The sequence below is a fragment of the Chinchilla lanigera genome, unplaced genomic scaffold (genome assembly GCF_000276665.1).
Source record: "Chinchilla lanigera isolate Chin_1 unplaced genomic scaffold, ChiLan1.0 scaffold00060, whole genome shotgun sequence".
Taxonomy (NCBI): domain Eukaryota; kingdom Metazoa; phylum Chordata; class Mammalia; order Rodentia; family Chinchillidae; genus Chinchilla; species Chinchilla lanigera.
In genome coordinates, this window is record NW_004955461.1 from 7241988 (window position 1) to 7261781 (window position 19794).

The following is a 19794-nucleotide window of genomic DNA, read 5'->3' on the forward strand; positions in this document are numbered from 1 at the left end:
CAGAAAGAATGACTATCATCAAGAAATCAACCAGTATCAAATGCTGGGAAGGTACTATTAAAACATACATAAAAAAATAAAATGATGCATATTTTTAAAAAATAAAGCCACGTGAACAGGGGCTGGAAATGGTGAGACTGAGGGATAGTGGAGAAAGCTGCTAAAACATCAGACAGGAAGATGATGGATGACCGCAAGATGTGGGACCATGACATGATTGGAGGCCTCAGATTATTCAGTGCAGTACAGATGGAGAGGTGGATTCAGGGCCTATCTGAGAAGAGGGGAAACAGCAAATAAAAATGACTGTTTTAGGAGTTGCTAGCAAGCAGTAAGGTAAGTACAGGGGAATGTTTTTACTTTGTTATTTTTGTTTTCAGAAGAAAAATATTTCAGCATGTTCTTTAATATAATGTATAGAGGCAAAATTCAGTGAATCAGTACAGAGAGGAAAGCAGCAAAAGGAAAAAGTCTCTCTCCAAGGCAAGTGGAAATAGAATCTAACACACATATATGGGATAATTTGACTCAATTCTCATCCAGTACAGTTTCCAACCAGGATGTGGAAAGAATTAAGTGTGCGAACCGAGGTACCTCACTGCATTTTGCTTTTCAGTTAAGATGGCAACTTCCTCCATCCCAGTTAATTACTCTGCAAGAACACCCAAAGGAAATCATGATTCTTGGAGTGTTCCTGTAAGTTGGCAATTGAGAATCTAGATGCAAGCTTAACTGATGCAAATGAACAAGCCTCTCTGTGAATGCAAATTTTCAGTTAAATCTTGTTAAGTTGGACTGTGGTGAGATCATATGCCAAATATTCCCAGGCTGATGATGACAAGATTGTCTTTGTACATATAACTTTGTCTGACTCCACATCTAAAAAATAGGCTGAAGGGCAAGCATATACTTTTAGAAAATGTGAAGGAGAATAATCTTACTCAAAAAGGAACTAAGATCATGTGCATGGTGTCTATACATAAACTTTAGAAAATATGGAACAGCTATAGAAAGAAAGACTAAAAACATCTTCTGGGGGTCATAAGAGTAATAATGGAGAAACATTCATTACTGGAAATTCAGTTGTGATAAGAGCAATATATCCACTCAGTCATACTGCAATCTACAAATTCAGCACAATTGCAATTGCTTTGATATAAATGTGGTTCATCCCAGCTGATACCCATATTGAAGATTCGGCTTCAATGCAGAGATAGTAAAAGACAGTGCAGCCTTTGAGCGATGAGAAGTAGTGGGAGGTGACAGGGTCATAACAATCCTGTGAAGGGAATAACACAGGCTTTGTGGAAGGATTAGTTCCCTAGAGCAGTTGCTGTAAAAGAGCTAGCATGACCTCTGCTTTCGTTCTTCCTGTCTTAGTCAGGCAACCTCTACAGTTTTCTCTCTTTTGCTCCCATTGTATGTCGTCTCTGACACACTATGAAGACTTTTCCAGATGCCAGTGCCACTTTGCTCATACTCTCCAGCTGCCAGAATTGTGAATCAAATAACTCTTTCTTTATTACTTACCTAGCATCAGGTGTGCTGTTATAGCAATAGGAAATGGACAAGGATGATAATTGTAAAACAATATTAACTAATAGAAATAAACACTACTAAAGTAATTATTGATGCACATATTATATGCCAGGCACTGTTCTAGGTAGTCTACTTATATTAATTTACATGCTTATCAGAACAATCTTTTGAGGTCTGAATTATCATTTATATTATTTTTGGATGAAGAGTCAATCAGAACACAAAAAAATTAATAGTTTTTCAAGGTCACAGAGTTGCCTGGGAAAAGTATTAAAAATTTAACACAGCTTTTCTGGCTCCAGAGTCCATTCCTTTATTCATGTCTTTCCAGTGCCTCCAAATCTATAACAACATAAATTACAATGTCCTTTTTTGGAGGCAGAATTTCATAAACTTATTTTAAAATTAATCTGGAATAATAATACACATGGAAAAAATAGCCAGAAATATCAGAAATTCTTGGAAGTAGTTGGTAACTATGAAAGACTCATGTTTTACATGTTAAAGTGCAGTTAATGTGTTCACTCATTTAGAACAAAAATTAAACATTTACTCTTTTTCAGGCTCTGTTCTCTATGCCAGGGAAAAAACTGCTCCTGAAGTCAGAGTTCTTCTTGGAGAAAATAAAGAACCTTCTGTCAGTACATTCTACAAAGAAAGATACAGGAGGAAAGAGGGTAAAGAGTGCTGAGGTACGGGTGAAGATGCTTTTTAAACACAGGTCACGAAAGGTCTCCATGATAAAATGGCAGAAACCTGAAGGAGATAAGAGAGCATGTTATGGGAGCACCTGGGGTGGCGGGGGACCTCCAGGAGCCTGATAGTGTGCTCAGGGCTGTGATGTTTGTGCATCTTATGGGTCCACAGTGTATCACAGTCTGTCCCAGACCAGGGTAGCATCTGAGATTGCAGAGCTGGCCTGAGAAGAACCTTCTGGAATAAGGAGCTGAGGTAGCAATGCCCAGGATTATCAGTAACAGAAGATCTACCCTTGACCTGTGTGACAAGGAACAGATTTAGGCTGGTGAAGCTCACCTACTGGACAGTACCTACTCTGTATAGATCCAGCCTCATTAAGGGGTAAGAAAAGCCAAAAATATCAATCTGACTTTGATCCATCTGAGAAATGCCGAATGAGGTATCTAATAAGAAACAGCCCATGATTTTGTGGATTCAATGAGAAGTTTTCAGCCGTTGGATAATGGAAACAAAGTTCATGATTGAATTTCCACAAATGAACATGACTCAGTCATCACGTGCACAGACAACCAGATAGGTCAGCCCTTTACAGTACTCTTTACAAACATTGTCACGAAGAGGAAATCACTAAACATCAAATCTGATATTCTTTTAATTGATTTAGACCATCTAAATACTACATTAGAAATGATTAAGGACTGGTTTAGATATTTCTGGAATTATTAAGTTTTATTTAACAGAATAATGATACTATTTTACAACAATTAAAATGGTAGCTGAGTATCTATTTGAATCCTTTTTTTAGGTAAGTAATATATTTTTCTCTATTAGTTAAACCTGTCCAAGTCAGAATTTTCTGTTATTTGAAACCAAAGTTATACTAATTATACAATTTTCCTTTTTAAAATTTAATTTTTTATTGTGGATATTTAAAGTACACAGCATGATGTTCTGAAATACATGTAGACAGCAAAATGGTTATTGTCAGGGGCTGGGGGTTTAGCTCAGCAGCAAAAGCGCCTGCCTGGCACATGCAAGGTCGTGAGTTTGGTTCCCGGTACCAGAGAAAAACCAAAACCAAAAAAAAAAAAAAAAAAAAAGGTTATTGTCATGAAATAAATTAGCATATCCATCACATCATATAGTTACCTTTTTGTTGTTTTTATGGCAAGAACAGGGAAACTTACTCACTGAGCATGAACCCCAAATGCAGTACAAATTTATCAGTAGTCCTCATATTGTACATTAGAACCCTGGGTCTGTTCATCCTACATGTCTGCTACCTTGTATCCTCAACTATAGTTCATTTTCTCACCTGTTTCTATCCTTAGTAATCACTGTTTCATTATCTGTCTTTGCATATTTGATTTTATGCATAAAGATGCCACATATAAGTAAAGTCATGCAATACTTTTCTTTCTGTGTCTGGCTTATTTTAGGTTGCACGTTCATTAATGCTGGAGCAAATGGCAAGCTCTCATTAAGCATGTATGTATGAATAGATGTATAAATGGGTGGATGGATACACAGACAGAAAGATATATATGTAGATACCTATTGGGTTAATAATATCCCTTAGTTATTGGGGATGATCAGGTCCACAATCTCCTGAATAAGTGTACAGTGAAGGCTAAATAAAAAGAAGCAAATGGCATGATTTCTGGGCTCCAGGAGGCTCAATGCCCTCTTACAGAATTCAAGATTCTCTCAGGGCTGAGACCAAGACCTTCTCTGGGTGGTCTGTATTTATCTGGTCATCAGAAGAAGGGAGGGCAGTACTCAAGAAGGGTAGAACCACTCAAGGACTTCTCTAAATAGGGTATTAAGTTAATCCTCTCAAGAATGAGATGCCCGAGGCTATAGTCTTTATCCAGTTGAGATATGATCCAGGTGTCCTTGGCTGTGATCTTGTTTTATCCTTTGAGGCTTTCTGGATTCAACCACCACTACAAGTTTTTGTAGGGATTAGTGACTCACAGAGGTTCACTTACTATGAGTCCACCATTTCCAGGTAAGGAGCCTAGGCCTTGGACAGATTCACAAGTGAATATGAAATGCCAATTGATTAATTTAAGTTCTGCTCAGGTCTGCTTCATAGTGATCTTCATCAGATACCAAAGGATTTTTTATCAATTCATTTATCAATAAACACTTAGGTTGATTCTTAGAATGTGCTTTAAAATCCCAAGAATTTGCCTCAGTAATTAAATGCAGACTAGACTCACACAATTCCATGACAAATTTGTAAGTCTAGACATATAGAATAGCTCAGTATTCTCAGTACTTTCAATGTCTCAATCAATAGGAATATTATAAGATGATGACTTTCAATAATATACATTTAAATAAGTATAAATAATTTTAATTTTTCAATTATTTTAAGAAAAATATTTCTGAGCACCCCATCCTTACTAATAACTACTCATGACTGAAAAACAGCCAGTTTTAGGCAAGAAATAATTCTCCAAAGTATTTTTACTAACTTTTCAAGGGAATAATGAAGGAAAATGACTAAAATATACATCAATGCTACTTTAACACAGTAGTCTAAAATCTTAACAAATATATACCTCAAAAGAACAATGTTATTTATTGCTCACCACTGAGGAAAAATCAAACAATCCCTGGTCCTTCTCTACAAATTATTTCTTCTTTTAGCCAAGTATATACTTAAAATTTAGACAGCCATGAAAACCAAAAGGAAAAATGGAGAATGTTGTATTTATTTAAAAGACTCATTAACATGACAGGAGAGATTATTCCATCAATTCTGTGACACCCAGCAAAAAGTACATAAATTATCTCTTGATTTCCCTACAGGAAACAGCAAAGGTACATTTAATATTTGCCTTTTGAATTAGATGTTTCCAAACAAAGATAAAGTTGTCGATCACAACATTACACAAATAAATACTATCAAAACACTGAGGAAATGAAACTATCTCTTAGATTTCTCTTTAAGATATTCCAGTTAGAATAGAAGTATTCTTTTGAGTACACCAAGGACAATGTGATTCTTATAGGTCTGTTTATTTTATTGCTTCACAACAAATTGTACTTTCTATTTTTTGCTTCAGCATAAAACATAATTGATTATCTATAATCAATCTGTTGGAAAATTGGCTACAGGAAAATGAGGATTATGAAATCACTGCAGAAACCTCACTGATCAATCAATCTTATGTTTTTCATAGCAGGCACTCCTACCCCATTCTCCTTTCCTTCCTTGCTGAAAGAACTCTCTTGGGCCTGGTGTCTTTACTCTTCCCGCTTGAAATCTGAGTTGACCTGAGTGGGCACAAGTGACCTGACTCTAGCTCCAGGGAGGAGGTCAGACTGAGAAAAACAAGTTAAAGTATTCCCATCCCTTTGGCTAGAGATTGGTTCTGCCACCCAGGGTGAAGCAAGTCAGGAGAGGAGGGGCTTTTCAGTTGATTGTCCCAGGCAGTCTAGAGAGAGAAAGACCCTCTCCCTGAAGCTCTCTCCATTTCACATAAGGTGAGAACAAGAAAGGCTGTTTCCTGAGTTACTGCCAGTTCTCCTCTAACGGGAAAAAGCTGGTTTGAGAATAAGTTGACATTTCAGAAAGACCCTAACCCTTCCTTCCTGGGGGCTTCCTCGCCTTCTTCTAATTTGTAAGAGGTGAGGTAGTTCTTTATAGTCACCGTCAGTTTTATTTGTGATCTTGCAGCTTACAGCACAAGATATCTGAAGTGATTCATATAGTCTATAATGAGGAATTTAGGCACTTCATATAGACAAATTAATATGTTTAATGTCTTGAAGTTCTTTCAAAGTGGTTATCTATATATGGTAACCCTATTGAGCTTCCCCACAACTCTGTCTTTAATTCTAGTCTGAGATCAAAGTTAAAGATTTTAAAAGTCAGCAGAGGCAATCTTTCAGTCCTTGGAAATTATAAACACTACAATTTTAATTCACCACGGAAGGGCAGCCTATATTTTCATCTTCAATTTGCCACTGAATATTCAATGAATCATTTATTCTACTTCTCTAATATTTCTTCTAGCTATATCAACTACGGCCTCAAAAGCTCTTGCTTGATTCTTCATGGCCCTCCAGCCACTTTCCTATTAATCTATTCCCATTTCCAACAAAACGTCCAAAAGCCACTGTCTGAAATTCTGGTCTTCACTTCCATGGTGCTTATTCTTCTACCCATCCTTTCCACAAGTTTTCAATTCCTCTGCCCCATTGAAATGACTTTTATCAAGGCCATAATGGCCTCCCTTTTGTCAAACCCAATGATCACTTTTATGGTTCCTCAGACTCAACCTCTTACTTTCTTCTTAAAATAGTTTATCCTTCAGGCTTCACTGATGCCACACACTTCTGCCCTTCTTCCTAACCCACTGAGTATTGATTCATAATTCTGTGTGACTCCTTTTCTTCTCAACTCCAAAGTGAAGGAGGCCCTCATTCCCCTAATGTGGGCCCTCTTCTCTCTTCCACCTCAGCTTTCGTCCAACATGAGCTTTTTCAGTCTCACATTTATAACTATAATATGTTTTTCATTTCCAGTGCCATATCTGACCCACTCCACTGAAATCATGGCTTACATATGAGACATCAACTAGCTGCTCCAAGGCATCTATAGCTTATGGTGGCCACATAAATCCAGGTTTTTGGTTCCCCAAATTCCTCCATAGTCTTCCCGTCTCAGAGAATGGCATTGGTATATACCTATTGTGAAAGCCTCTTTGACTTATCTGCATTATGTTGGCCCCATCATCAAAATTCACCAAATGAATTTGTCATCAATTCACCAAATGTTAATTGTTGCCTATCCTTTCTCAACTAGACTACCTCACTGCACAGCTTTCCACTGCATTTACTGCTTCTGTTCTTCCCATTTCTACTCTTTTCACCCTTAGTGTGCCTGTGTGTGTGTGTGTGTGTGTGTGTGTGTGTGTGTGTGTGTGTGTTTGGGGATTGAACCAGGGCTCTTGCATAGGCACTGAGCTATATCCCCAGCACCTCTCCCCACTTTATGAGACACAGTCTTACTAAAATGCTCAGGCTGGGTTGAAGTTTTCAATCCTTCTGCCTCAGGCTCCCAGATTCTGAAATGACAAGTGTGAGCCACCATGCCTGGCTACCATCCTTTGATTCTTAATCCATATAGAAGGCAGAATGACCTTTGAAAAACATAAATCAGATCACTTTATTCCTCTGCTTAAAACATACCAGTGGCTTTCCATACCACTTGGAGTAATAGTCATATTTTTTGTTGTGGCCTAAAAGGCTGTGCACAAGATAGTTTGGGCCTATATTTCTGGCATCTCCCTTTACTTTCCTCTGTACACATTATATTCCAGATATTATGGCATTTTTTTCCCTGTTCCTCAAACACCAACCTCGTTCCCACCAGAGTTTCCTTGTACTTGCTACCCTTTCTGCTTAGGACATCATCTCTTTACTCACTTGGACCTTCACATCATTGAGGTCTCAGATTTAATGTTATCATTCACAAGGACCTGTCCTGACCATCATGAACTCTAAAGTGGCAGGCCACCGTCACATGCCCTCAGTCATCCCTTCAGGCTTACGGTCAACCTTATCTTCCTCACAGAGCTTATTTCTATTGGAAATAACTTTATTTAATTGTCTGTTGTCTGTCTTTCCCTGTCCACTGGGAGAAATCTTGTTTCACTCAGCATTTAGAGCAGGATCTGCTTTCTAAGATGCACTCACTAAATATGAAAGCACAAAATTATCATTCATACTTTTATCATTTTTTGCCTTGACTTAGCAGCTAACTATCTCTCTGGTTTCTCCAATATATTACCAGTACCAAACTGCATCTACAGTGATATTTCTGAAGCCACCCATGAATTTCCTCCTGTGTACCTGGCTTAGTCACTTTTCTCTTTGCTGAGACACCCACAGCTTAAAGGAGGAGATTGTTTTGGCTTATGGGTTTTGAGGATTCAGTCCATAACTGGTAGGCTCCAAGCCAGGAAGGGTGTGGGGGAAGGGTTTGGCAAAGATAAGGTGCCCAAGACATGGCAGCCAGGAAGGAGAGAAAGCAGGCAGGAGTTAAGGAGCGAGATATATCCTTCCAGATCATGCCCCGAAAGATGCGCCTCTAAAGAGGTCCTGCCTCTAATCGGGCCCCATCTCTAACGGCGCCCTGCCTCCTAACAGCACATTTCTCCCTGCACTCTTCTGTGGACTAATCCACCGATGCGGACAATGCCTTCTAATCCAATCACCTCCTAAAAGTTGCACTTCTGAGCACATGAGAACTGGGGAGACATTCTAGATCTCACCCATAATAGTACCTTCTAGTTTTCCCCTCCTTCCTTCTCTCACATCTGTCCTATGCTACAGCCACACACCATGCCTCATGCTACTTGTCTCCTTACCACATGCCCTTTCTCTCCATGTATCAGACTTAACTCACTCTTTAAAATCATGGTCTTGTAGTTCTTCCTTACCCAATCAGAGTTAGCAGTGCCACTGTTTCTTGTATATGCCACTGTTACTGTTTTTCTCAGACTGCAAATAAATTACTTGTTTATAATTGATTATAGTACACTTATTAAAAGCCTGATGTTTTTTATTCATTTTAGGCCAGAAACTGGCACGCAATAAATATTTGTTAAATTGAACCAAATTCAGTTGATCCTGTCTTATAAAAAGTGTACACACATTAACAACACCCCAAGGAAAGAACAAAAGGAGTTTTAGTTAAGATAATATCTAGTCCATGTCATAAAAATGTTAACATATACCATTCACTAATTATGCTAAGAATTTTGTATGCATTCTCTCTCTTAAAATGCATGGTAGAGGCCTAGAGGCCTAGAAAGTTTAATAACTTACTGGAAGTCACAATGCTGGTGAGTCCAATATTTGGAAATCAAGCATAGTCCTTTTAGAGATCCAAAACCTACCTACTACACCTCCTCTCGTAGGTACTTGTACAGAAAGTGTTGGTCATCATGGAATAGAAGCGCTCAATGAGACCTGCTCCACTTAGAAGAATCATGATCTTCTTCCTCCCAGCAACCACCCAGACTCTGCAGAGACACAGGCAGGTGCAGAGACAAGAGCTGCTGTAAACTATAGGAGGAGGAGCTGCCTCAGAACACAGTCACCTCAGTCTCAGCTCTCCCTTCTCACCGGCCTTGTCCTCCTACCTGAACTGAGCTAAGACTATTTTCTGTTTCTCTCAAATGAAAGAACCTTGATCAGAAATTGCCACTAGCTTTGACAGGTCAAGTTCCTTCAGGAACCACTGTCTCCAGACTTGCAACCAATGCAGATGCCATTGCCTACCTTGGGCATGTAGATCACCAAATGTCCTGTTGTCTGCGATCTTTTAGCAGAGCTGCTGTCGGGCTTAACTTCTGCAGGAAGGACGAGCTGAAAGGGCTGAAGATGAGTAGAAGCTATTGACAGCAATGCCATGTTACAAGGCAGAGTCACCTCCAGAGATCTTTTCATCACAAATTCAACATGTAATGCTCAGTTAAGATACGTACTTATACTTATTATGGAAAAAATAATAAATAATATATAAGCTATCTTTGAAATGCATAAACCATTTGACCTATTTTAACATATAATCTGAAGAACAGTCACTACTCACAAATAGTGAAATAGTAATGAGTCTGTTTATGGCTAAAAAGTAATTCATAGATAAGACATAACATTTCCATTTTAATGTCTTTAAGCTAACCCATAGGAATGTTCACAATCAGCAAAAACCACCATTTGAAAATGACAAGATTCCAGTTGCCATGAATAGAGTCATTAACAATTTAGAATGAGTATACTATTTAACTTTATGTATAGTCTGCCACATATATGATAATGTTAAAGCTTCTAAAAAGTCTAATACAACAGACGTGTCTAAAGTATTAATTTTCTCAAGCAACGTAATCATCAGCTGTTTCCCTCCCAGCCTGTATACCATTCCCATGGTATAAAACCATCTGCCTAAAAAGTAGCACTCTGAGTGGGTTTTCTCTTTTCTGTTTTACTAATAGTTTCTAAAATGTTTAAGACAATGCAGCTTAGTCCTTAGGAACTGTGGTATCCTACAGGGTTATACGCACCTTTCCTTTCACCATTACTCGTACATACATGGGCTGTACATCCACTTCAATTAAAGACGTGTCCATATACCTTCAAAATTAAACATACCAAATCTTACAGTTTTCAAAAATAATACACTCAAAATCTGCGGATACAAATTCACATTTACAGAACCATTTAAAATGAAGGGCATTTAAAATGTTCATGCTAAGCAGGTTTTTTTAGATTAGTCCTACATTAATCCCTAGTCCAGGCGAAATTCAATATATCAGCAGTTACAGTTTTAGACCTACAAGTACACTTGGCATTGATTGCCCCTAACCCAAAAATATCTAAGGTCTGAAACACCAGAGGTTTGCAAAAAACAGCTTGCTATGTTCTTTCATGAATATTTTATTTTAAGCCCCTACGACGTGAGTAGCCTGGCATTCTGAGTCTACTGCATTGGGGGCCTGCAGCCAGCAGTTCCTGCTTCCTCAGATGCTCTCAGAGCCCGGCAGCTGTTCTGCAGCTGTGCTGGGACCATCTCTTATGGGAGAAGAGCTCATTTATCTCTCCCCCTTGCAGTCATACCTTGCTGAGTAAGCAGAGCCTTCTTTTGAAGTCAGTGACCTCAAGATCAGGCTGTCTTTGTCTTGAGAGTAAATGAGACCCTTAGACTTTCCTCCTTAAAATGAGACCCTTAGACATTCCTCCTTAAAAAAAGAAGTTTATTTGTATCTATCTTAAAATATTAACCCTAATATTGCACCCATGATAAGAAAATCACCAACATTAAGGGACAAAAGGGGAGGGTTACAGGTCTAGGCTTTGGAGTCTCACAGACCTGTGCCTACTGCCTAAGGTCACTGTAAGAGCACAAGCCTACCACCTATCACATAGTTAATGTTGAAGAAACTAGTGTTATATTTCATAAAAATTATAATAAAAATAAGTACAAATTTTCTTATCACACAGTGTGTAAACAGCTATCACTTTAATGGATTACAGATGCTTTCCCTTGCTTAGGTTCTCTTAATGTGCTCACTTATTCCTCCCCACAAGGATTTTCTTTGTCTGAAACAATCTTCTGCCAGTTTGGTGTAGAGCGAGCTACTTCTCCTTCTATCTGTATTGCTCATGTCATCAAATGTTCCTGGCCATCCCACAGCACCAACCACCAAACCTCCACCCCTATATGTACAAACTATTATTCTGCATCCTTGGCCCTGTCACTGTCCTTTATAGCTCCCTTCTCCCTTTGTCCTGACTCATTAGATGCCTCGCTATTTGTTATCTACATCCTTTTCCCCTGCCACACCCTGCAGTGGGCCATAAGCAATAGGAGAGCCATGAATATGTTCATTATGGTCTCCCCATGCCCAGAACATACTAAGTATTCTATAGATATTTGTTGAATAAAGGCAGAAAGCATACATGAATGAATGAATTTAATTTCATGTACAATTCTGTGAGTCAACAAGGAGATTTAGTGTAATTCATTAGACAGAATGATAGGAATAAAAGGATTTCACTCATGACAGACAAGAAATATAACCACTCTTTAAAATCTACATACATGGGGATGAGAAAAGTTTCTGTTTGAAAAGGAAGTAACCACCAGAGCTAAGGGGAAAGTTTTACACATTTACTAAACTCCAGAAGTAGGGCTTTCAATAGAAAATGCTAGGCAGAAAAGTAGACATTAGCAGGCAGGAGAAAGGATTTGAAAAGCAAGGCAGACCTGTTGTTTTTCCCTTTTTCCTTTGCTCTTTTAATCATTAGCTTTAGATAAAATCCATACACGCTCATGGTTTCAAACTTTCACTCAATGAAATGTAATATCCTCTGAGTGTGCCAGCAAGATCCAGGGGCCACACAAAGAGCAGACTATGGGTGAAGGATTGGAAAAACCTGATGTTCTCAAAAGAAACTAAACAAAAATGTCCACAGAGGGAGTAAACAGAGACCTAGCAGGTTAACACAGCTTATTTTCCTTGTAAAAGAACAATGACCTCAGAAGAAAGGCCATATTCCTTGAAAGACCCAGTTAATCTTACAAATGTAACTTGAGATCTCATTCAGTGCAGCTGCCATCTGGGCACTCGCCCACCTTCGTGCTTGAAGGTGTAGTATTCTCTTTCTCTGGTAGTCTATCATTTTGCAATGAGCTCAATCCATACTCTGCAGGAAGGCCTCGGTATCTAGTCTAAACTCTTGTGTAGAAGACACAAAGAATTGAGGTGAGCTGACAGCTCTTCATGGTATTAGGACTCCCCACTGTTAGGACCCAGCTTCCTACTGGGAAAAAGGAGATAAAAGAATGAAGTAATGAGTATTTAAGTGAAAACAACATAAATACTGATTGTTGATCTGCAGAAGAACAGGCCAGGAAGTCAGCAAGGAGAGCTGGAAACTCATTAAACACAGGTTACAGGTAGCAAGTGAAAATAAGGGGTAGGAGATAGCTTAGTGTGAAGAGGAAAGGATCAGGCTAAGAACATCCCATCCCTACCAGCCAACAGTGAAAACAAAAATGCTCATCAGTTGAGGAACAGACAACAACGTGTGGTATATCCATACAATGGAATCTCAGTAAGACATAAAAAGGAGGTAAACTGTGATACATCCTACAGCTAAGCCTCCAAGAGATGAAGTGGAGTGACCTGGTGTCTTTAGATAACTTTCAGGAAGAAAGGTGAAAGGTTACTCAGGCTGAAGGTTGCATGTCGAGGCCATGGAGTTTCAGGAAGAAGACAGTACCAATAATCTGATACAGGAATGAGGGACAAGCAGGACATCTTGCTACACCTGTCTCTTGGAACATAGTGTGGGTGAGAGCCAGTTAAGAGGTAGGAGGGTGCAGAGCACTAGTGTCCCTGGTGATCAACAGACAGTCCCTGGGGTACAATTGATGTGCACCAGGTCTCTAGGATGGGATAAGGGAGAAAGTCTTATTATGTCAAAGCATTCTAGAAAAATAAAAAGGACTACAAAAGTAACAGTGGAGTCATAAGAACAGAGGGGGTCACTGCCAAACCAACACCAGAAATCAGCAAAGCTCTGAGAATCATTTAAACTCTGATTTCCATATTCCATGGGCAAGGCCATGGCCTGGTGAGTTCATTAATTTCTTCTTTCATTTTTTTTTTTATTTTAAAGAGAGTAATAAAAGAAAGAAAGAAAGAAAGAGAGAAAAAAGAACAATAGTAGCATACCAAAATCACAAACATAAACAAAACAAAGCAAGAACATTAAAAGTGATACAGGGCTTCAAAACAAAATGATAGGTAAAATAAATCTTCTTTCATTTTCATGCTTTTAAAAATCACAGTGTGTTCTCTGTTTCAAAGCATGAGACTCCACTGAATCACATGGCAAGCCACATTCCATTTCTAAATTTTTCAGAACTCAAAAGATTATTACCGAGAATAAAAACTCATGGAAATGCCATCAAATAATGTATAATAAAATGTCTTTACCTATAGACAGCCAGGTCCAGGATGATCTGGTTATGTTTTTCATCATCTTTCAAAAGGAAGTCAAGCCTAAAAATAAGACATTTGGGAGGAAAACATATCTTTAGGATACTATACACATAATCTGATCACAATCAAAAATAAATTTGATAATAATTATCTCCAATGACAAACTTATTTTCAGAGTGGCACAATAAAATAACTATGTTAACTTTAAAACTTCAACAAAAACCTACAATGTATCAATAAATTACGTATGTTTGCATTGTTTACATATGAGAATCTTAAGGTCAAGTGCATAAAAACAATTAGCTTTGGTGCAGAGATAGAGACATCTGGTGGCTAAAGTTTTCTTTTCCATTTCATTTGAGTTTGCCAAGAAAAAGCAAATGAATCACTGAAATTAATGATACTTAAATATATTTTCAGCTCTGTTAGCCAATATTTCTATTCTTAAAAATTTTTAACGGTGTCATCTTTGTTCTTTTTCTTGGCCCCCTTTTTCCTTCTCCTTTCACTGCTAACATTTCCTGGGGAAGACTAAGGCTGACAGTGCTTTATACCTCCACTTTGCAGATGAAGAAACAGAGGTGGGCATGGTCAGCAAGAGGCCAGGGAAGCCTGGTGAGGCAGGATTTAAAATCCTGTGTCTTTCAACTGTACCATGAAGGTGAGTCCTAAGCATAGATTCCACCCTGTCGATATGCTATTCACAGTTATTTGGTCCACTTTCTTCTGACAACCTCACTTACTGTGCTGATGCATAAAACATTAAAGAATATAAGCTAAATTGGAAAATGCAAAGTTGGCTACAGACGTGGCTCCTGGTAGTAGGTCTGCTATGGCAAGCACTCTCATTGCCCCCAGTGATCCAGCATTGTAGGGCTTCTTTGCAGTCTCAAAAGACACATGCATTCTGGAACTTATCACAAGAGCCTTTCCTGTGCTATCTCCCTTGTTTTGATTGCTTATTCCCCAATACAGCCACATTGAACTCTCCCTTCATGTATCGCTGAAAACTCATTTCAGAGAGCTTTTTCTGGCAGAGATTACTATTCATTCCCACTTTCTGCTCACTCTTTAACCTTGGTAACAGGCCCCCTGATTTTAACTACCCACATAGCTACGCAGAACAAAGCCTACATTTTCAAACCTCCCCTGTAGTTGGGTGAGGTCATGTGATTTACTTTTGTGAGGGAAAGTATTGCATAGTGCTTTCCAGGATTTTCCTTAAGAAAGAGATGACTGCCTTTTTTGTCTTCCTTCTTTATTCAGCAAAGTAAAGACTGTAGGAAGCCAAAGGATGAACCATGGAGACTACTTAACAAGCTACTGCGATTGTCTAGGCAAGAGGAAGTGCTAAGGTTATGATGGTAGAATTACTGAGATGTGGTTGGAGTCTAGTAGTGTAGAAGGACGAGCTCATGGGTTCACCAGTGAAATGAGATAAAGAAGAATCCAGGATGAGCCCAAGGGCTTTGGTCTCAGCAAACGAGAGGATGCTTGTTACTGTGATGGAGAACAGCAGGAGATAAGCACACCATGGTAAAGACAGGGGGTTGGATAGACATCAGAAGTTCTGAGTTAACCATACATGTGTGATTACTGCTTTATATCAACACCATGAAGTCACATAACCAACAGAATGTTCAGGTCTTGAGCTCAGGGAAGAGGCTCCATCTGGTTATGAGCAATAGAGAGATAGTGTTCAAAGCTATGGCACTTGATAAGATCTTTTAAGAGTGAGACTTGATAAGATCTTTTAAGAGGGCAGTGACCCCCTCTTCATTTCTCTAGAGCATATAGGAGACAAAACAGAAAGAATCCAGTCAACCATAGCAGGAGAAGTAGAAAGGAAAGGAAAAATCAGAAGCAAAGGCAAGCCAGTGCTTTTAACAGGAACATACTACTCAGTTGGACCAAATTCACTAGGTTAAGCAAGATAGGGGTTGAGCTTTGAACATTGATTTAGAAAGGATATGACCAAAGAAGTTTCTAGATGATAGAATACCCAGAGTGGCTTCAAGAAGGAATGTGAAGTAAGAAATTGGAGACTGAGTATGGAAGACACTAAGAGGGGCAGAGAAATAGACTGCTACCTGGACAGGATACTGGGGAACAGGAGACCTGGGCTCTGTTATGTTTTAAGGTACATAGAAATTACTAAAATTTGTGTGCATGCTAATGTTACTGGTCCAGGAGAGTAGAAAGAACTGATGCAGAAGAGCAGGGGTCATTGATAGCTAACTGCTCTGCAGGAAGCAGGCAGGGATATGAGAACCAGCAGAGACTGAATGACAACAGCAGGTTCACCCTTGGAGTAGGAGAGGAGAGGATGTGACACAGGTACAGACATGCTGGCAAACTAGTGTTGGGAGGAGACAATTTCTTATTGCTTCTGTTTTCTCAACAAAATAAGAAACACCCACAGTTAAACTGCAGAAGTATAAGGTGGTAGTAGAGGTAAGTGGAAAGGAAGAGGTGTGGGAGCAGCCTGAGGATACAGGATGCACTGTCCAAGAAAGTGCAGGAAGCCAGCAGAGCCCATGCTATAGTTTGTGTCTAGATGTCCCCCTAAAGCCCATGCAGTCATGCAGGGTGGCTTCTAGAGTTTATGACTGATTCATTGTCCAATGCTGGGATATGGGTGTGAGTGTTACACCCTCCCTGGGGCAGATAGCCTGCATACAATATAAGGGAGGGAAAGAGGCTTTGTCTCTCTGCTCCTCCCTTTTTGCTTGCTGCTTTTGCTATTTTCCACAGCCATGAACTGTTCCTCCCCTGCCACGTCACCTCGCCTTAGAGCCAGTTGATTATGGACTGAAACCTCCACAAACTGTGAGCTCAGTAAACCTTTCCTTCCTTAATTTTGGGTGTCAGGTATTTTGTCCTAGCAAGGAGATAAATGTAACTAAGACAGTCCACTCAAGACTTGTGGCCATGCATTTAAAGTAAGACCAGCAGGCAGAGATGAAGGGTCTAGAAGCACTGTGTGTAGAAGCACAGGAGTGGGTAATGTGCTAGATTAAGTAGTGCTGGGATTCATGAGATGAGGATGACAGAAGGAGGGAAAGACAGAGGAGCTGAAGTCGTGTCCTGGACTGATTTCTGTGAGGAACCCTAATACCAAGGCAAGGTGAAAGATGGTGAGGACAGTAGGGCTGGGAACAGTAAGAAACAACAGTGGGCAAATTGACTCATGTGTAAATGGGGCCAGTGATTACCGAGGTGCAAAGAGATCCCAAAAATGTAGGAGACGGTGCTCAGTGAGGTGAAGAAGACTGAGGTGGAAGAGACAATAATGGTGGAAACCTAAGAATGAAGCTGAGATGGGAAAGAGGTGGTTGGAATTGAAGTAGTCAGAAAACTGAGCAGTCAGGGCTTCTGTGATGTGTGATAAAGGTGCCCTGGCTGACAGTGGGAGAAGAGGCAGAGACAAGGGTCTGGGTGCTAGGGTGAATGGAGAGGGTAGAGTGCTGGAGATTTCTTAAATTAACCTGACAAGTGCAGTAAGAAGGGGAAGGGCCACTGTATCAAAATGGCCTGTGCTTTCATTTGTGGAGCCAGGGAAGTTTAGGGCAAGAGGAAAAAGGATCTGAAAGCAGCTGTGGGTGTACCTCCCTGTGGCTCACATGCTGAGAACAAGAGTGTAGTGGAAGCAGAGCTCTCAGCTTCAGTTGGTGGAAGGAGATGGCACATGGGGAGAGAAGGGTGGGGACACACACTTTGCCGGTGAAGCATAACCTTCAGAGGGCACCAGAGAAGATGGGGGTCAAGGAGGGCAGATGGAATGAATCAGGTAGAGCCATATGGGAATAAGATTGAGGAAGAGGAAGATGAACTAGGAGGGTGACAGGGCATGAAGAGAGTCGGCAGTAGCAGGGGGAGGTGGTGAGTAGTTCATTCTTCATAGCATCTTCCTAAGTGAACTGACTTTAGAGGCAGAGACGGGGATCAGTGTGATAGGAAGAGCAGCTCTGGGGGTCTCCTTGCACCCTGCCTAGGTTGAACTGAAATTCTTACTACTGGATTTTTAAGCCCCATGAAGATAGCTCCTGTTGCACTCACTGCTGAGTCCAGAGGGCCTAGCTCTGGGTCTCCCACTGCATCCTGTCTGCTGGGTACAGAGGATATGCAGCAGGGAGAGTAGGAGTCTGGAGATGCGATCTGGAAGTTACTAGAACTGGGTGAGCATGGGTGAGACAGACACACCACCCAATAGTCACATGGCCTTGGGCAAGTCACTTCAGCTCTCAGGCTCAGGCTTTATACCTGTGAAAAAGAAATCCTGCCTACCACCCCTGATTGCTGGAAAGATGAATGGTTCTAGTCAGTGCCTTTATCATTATCATGGTAATAACACAGCAAATTAAATGACGGAAGTGAACAAATGAGATTTAATCCACACGCTTGTTTGTCTCTATTTAGGCCACAGAAGGCCTTTTTGGCTGCTTTCTAGTTTTTAACTTAAAGACAAATAGATAGGGTAGGTCAGCTATCATTAAACTTGAGGACTTCCAGTTTGAATATTTTCCCTGTCTTCTTAACTTCATTGAGGTATTTATATCAATTTCTTTCCTTAGCTTTTGAATGCTTAGAAGATAGGTTCAAGAATATAATGTAGATGTAAGAAGATACCACAGTATTCTCAGCCAGCTTGCTCATGGCAAAGCTTTAAAAATTCATAAACGCAACAATAATGCAGTGGCAATTTTCAGGCACAAAATTGTATATGGTCCAAACTTTCATGGAATACATAAATAACTATGGTTCCATATGTTAAGACCATTTTCTAGATGCCAAGCAAATTATGCATTTGAAAATGTAATAGATGTTTGGCTTTTAAATATGCACAAAAATGACACTATTATTAGACTCGTCAAACTCAGTAAGAACAGTCAATCCAGTCTTTACAAAGCAAGTGTGTCAACCAGCACCAGAAGCAGTGCTTCTGGTTTCCCTGCCCTCACCTACTTGGGCTCATTGACATTCAGGGCCTTGCCCGATTCAGTGACCAAAGTCCGTGGTGGCTTCACTTCTTTCTTCTTTTCACTGAAGATTGGAGGGGGGTGGGAACAAGAGGCAATTGGAGAGGAGAAAATAAAAAAATACAAAAGTAATTAATATTTTTTGTGAAAGTTTCAGAAGAATTAATCAAACATTTGTGAATACATGAACAATTCACTTCTTAAGTCAATTTCTTTAATTTTATACTGGAGATTAATCAAGACAGATTTTTATATAGTTGCATCTATATCTGTAAAGCAAAAGTGCGACTAAAATAATTTGGATGGGGAAAGAAAATTCCTTTTCATGAAATATCCGTGAATACTGATGAATATTTAAATGAGTCTATTTATGCATGATTTACCCAGATAACTGTCAATTGTGCATAGTTTCTGCTTTAGTTAAAATTATAATTTTTAATATATAATTAAAATCTATTCTATAGAAATAAAAATACCAGTACATAAAAACATATTTCTCACAGATTCATTTGTAGTGGCAAAAACCAAAAACTGTTCTGAATATCTATCATGGAGGGATGACTGGATCTGCTATGGCATATTCATGCTATGAGATATCTTACAACCACTTAAAAACTTTTTTGCTCTTGATCTGCTAATCTAAAAAAATGACATATTTTAGTGAAAACAAATACAGTATATAAGTCCACTTTTTTGTGGTACTGGGGTTAATTAATCTCAGGACTCTAAATATGCCAGGCAAGCATTCTATGACTAAGTTACCTCCCCAGCTCATTTAAAAAAATTTGAACACCAATTCTACTCTGCAGAGATGATTTACACGAGTACGGGAGAAGAAATGTGTGACAGTATTAGCCTAACCCTGTTAAAGCTCATGATACTGAAGGACAGGACAGGAGGAAAGAAAATAAAACAGAAGATTACTATGGAATAAAATTTTAAATAAAAATTTAGTCAATAATTTCTATTTAAAACATCCTAAAGAAATATTTTTAAAAATCTGAACAGGTATACATGAACAAAATTAAAAGATAAGACAGACA

At 39.3% G+C, this 19794-nt stretch overlaps 1 protein-coding gene across 4 annotated transcripts in view; it reads right to left on the bottom strand.

Annotated features, from left to right (window-relative positions):
* The window catches only part of Lrrc6 (leucine rich repeat containing 6), a 107360-nt gene that overhangs the window by 37823 nt on the left and 49743 nt on the right, over window positions 1-19794 (bottom strand). For 2 of the 4 annotated variants that reach the window (XM_005398015.2, XM_005398014.2), the window contains exons 7-10: window positions 18738-18815; window positions 13767-13832; window positions 10326-10395; window positions 9544-9639 (exon numbers count right to left, since the gene is read on the bottom strand). In XM_005398015.2, coding sequence (XP_005398072.1) covers window positions 9544-9639; window positions 10326-10395; window positions 13767-13832; window positions 18738-18815 — 310 coding nt within the window. Of the gene's footprint in view, window positions 1-3138; window positions 3263-9107; window positions 9285-9543; window positions 9640-10325; window positions 10396-13766; window positions 13833-18737; window positions 18816-19794 lie in introns of those variants that run through there. The other 2 variants (XM_013521348.1, XM_005398016.2) reach the window with 2 other exon arrangements.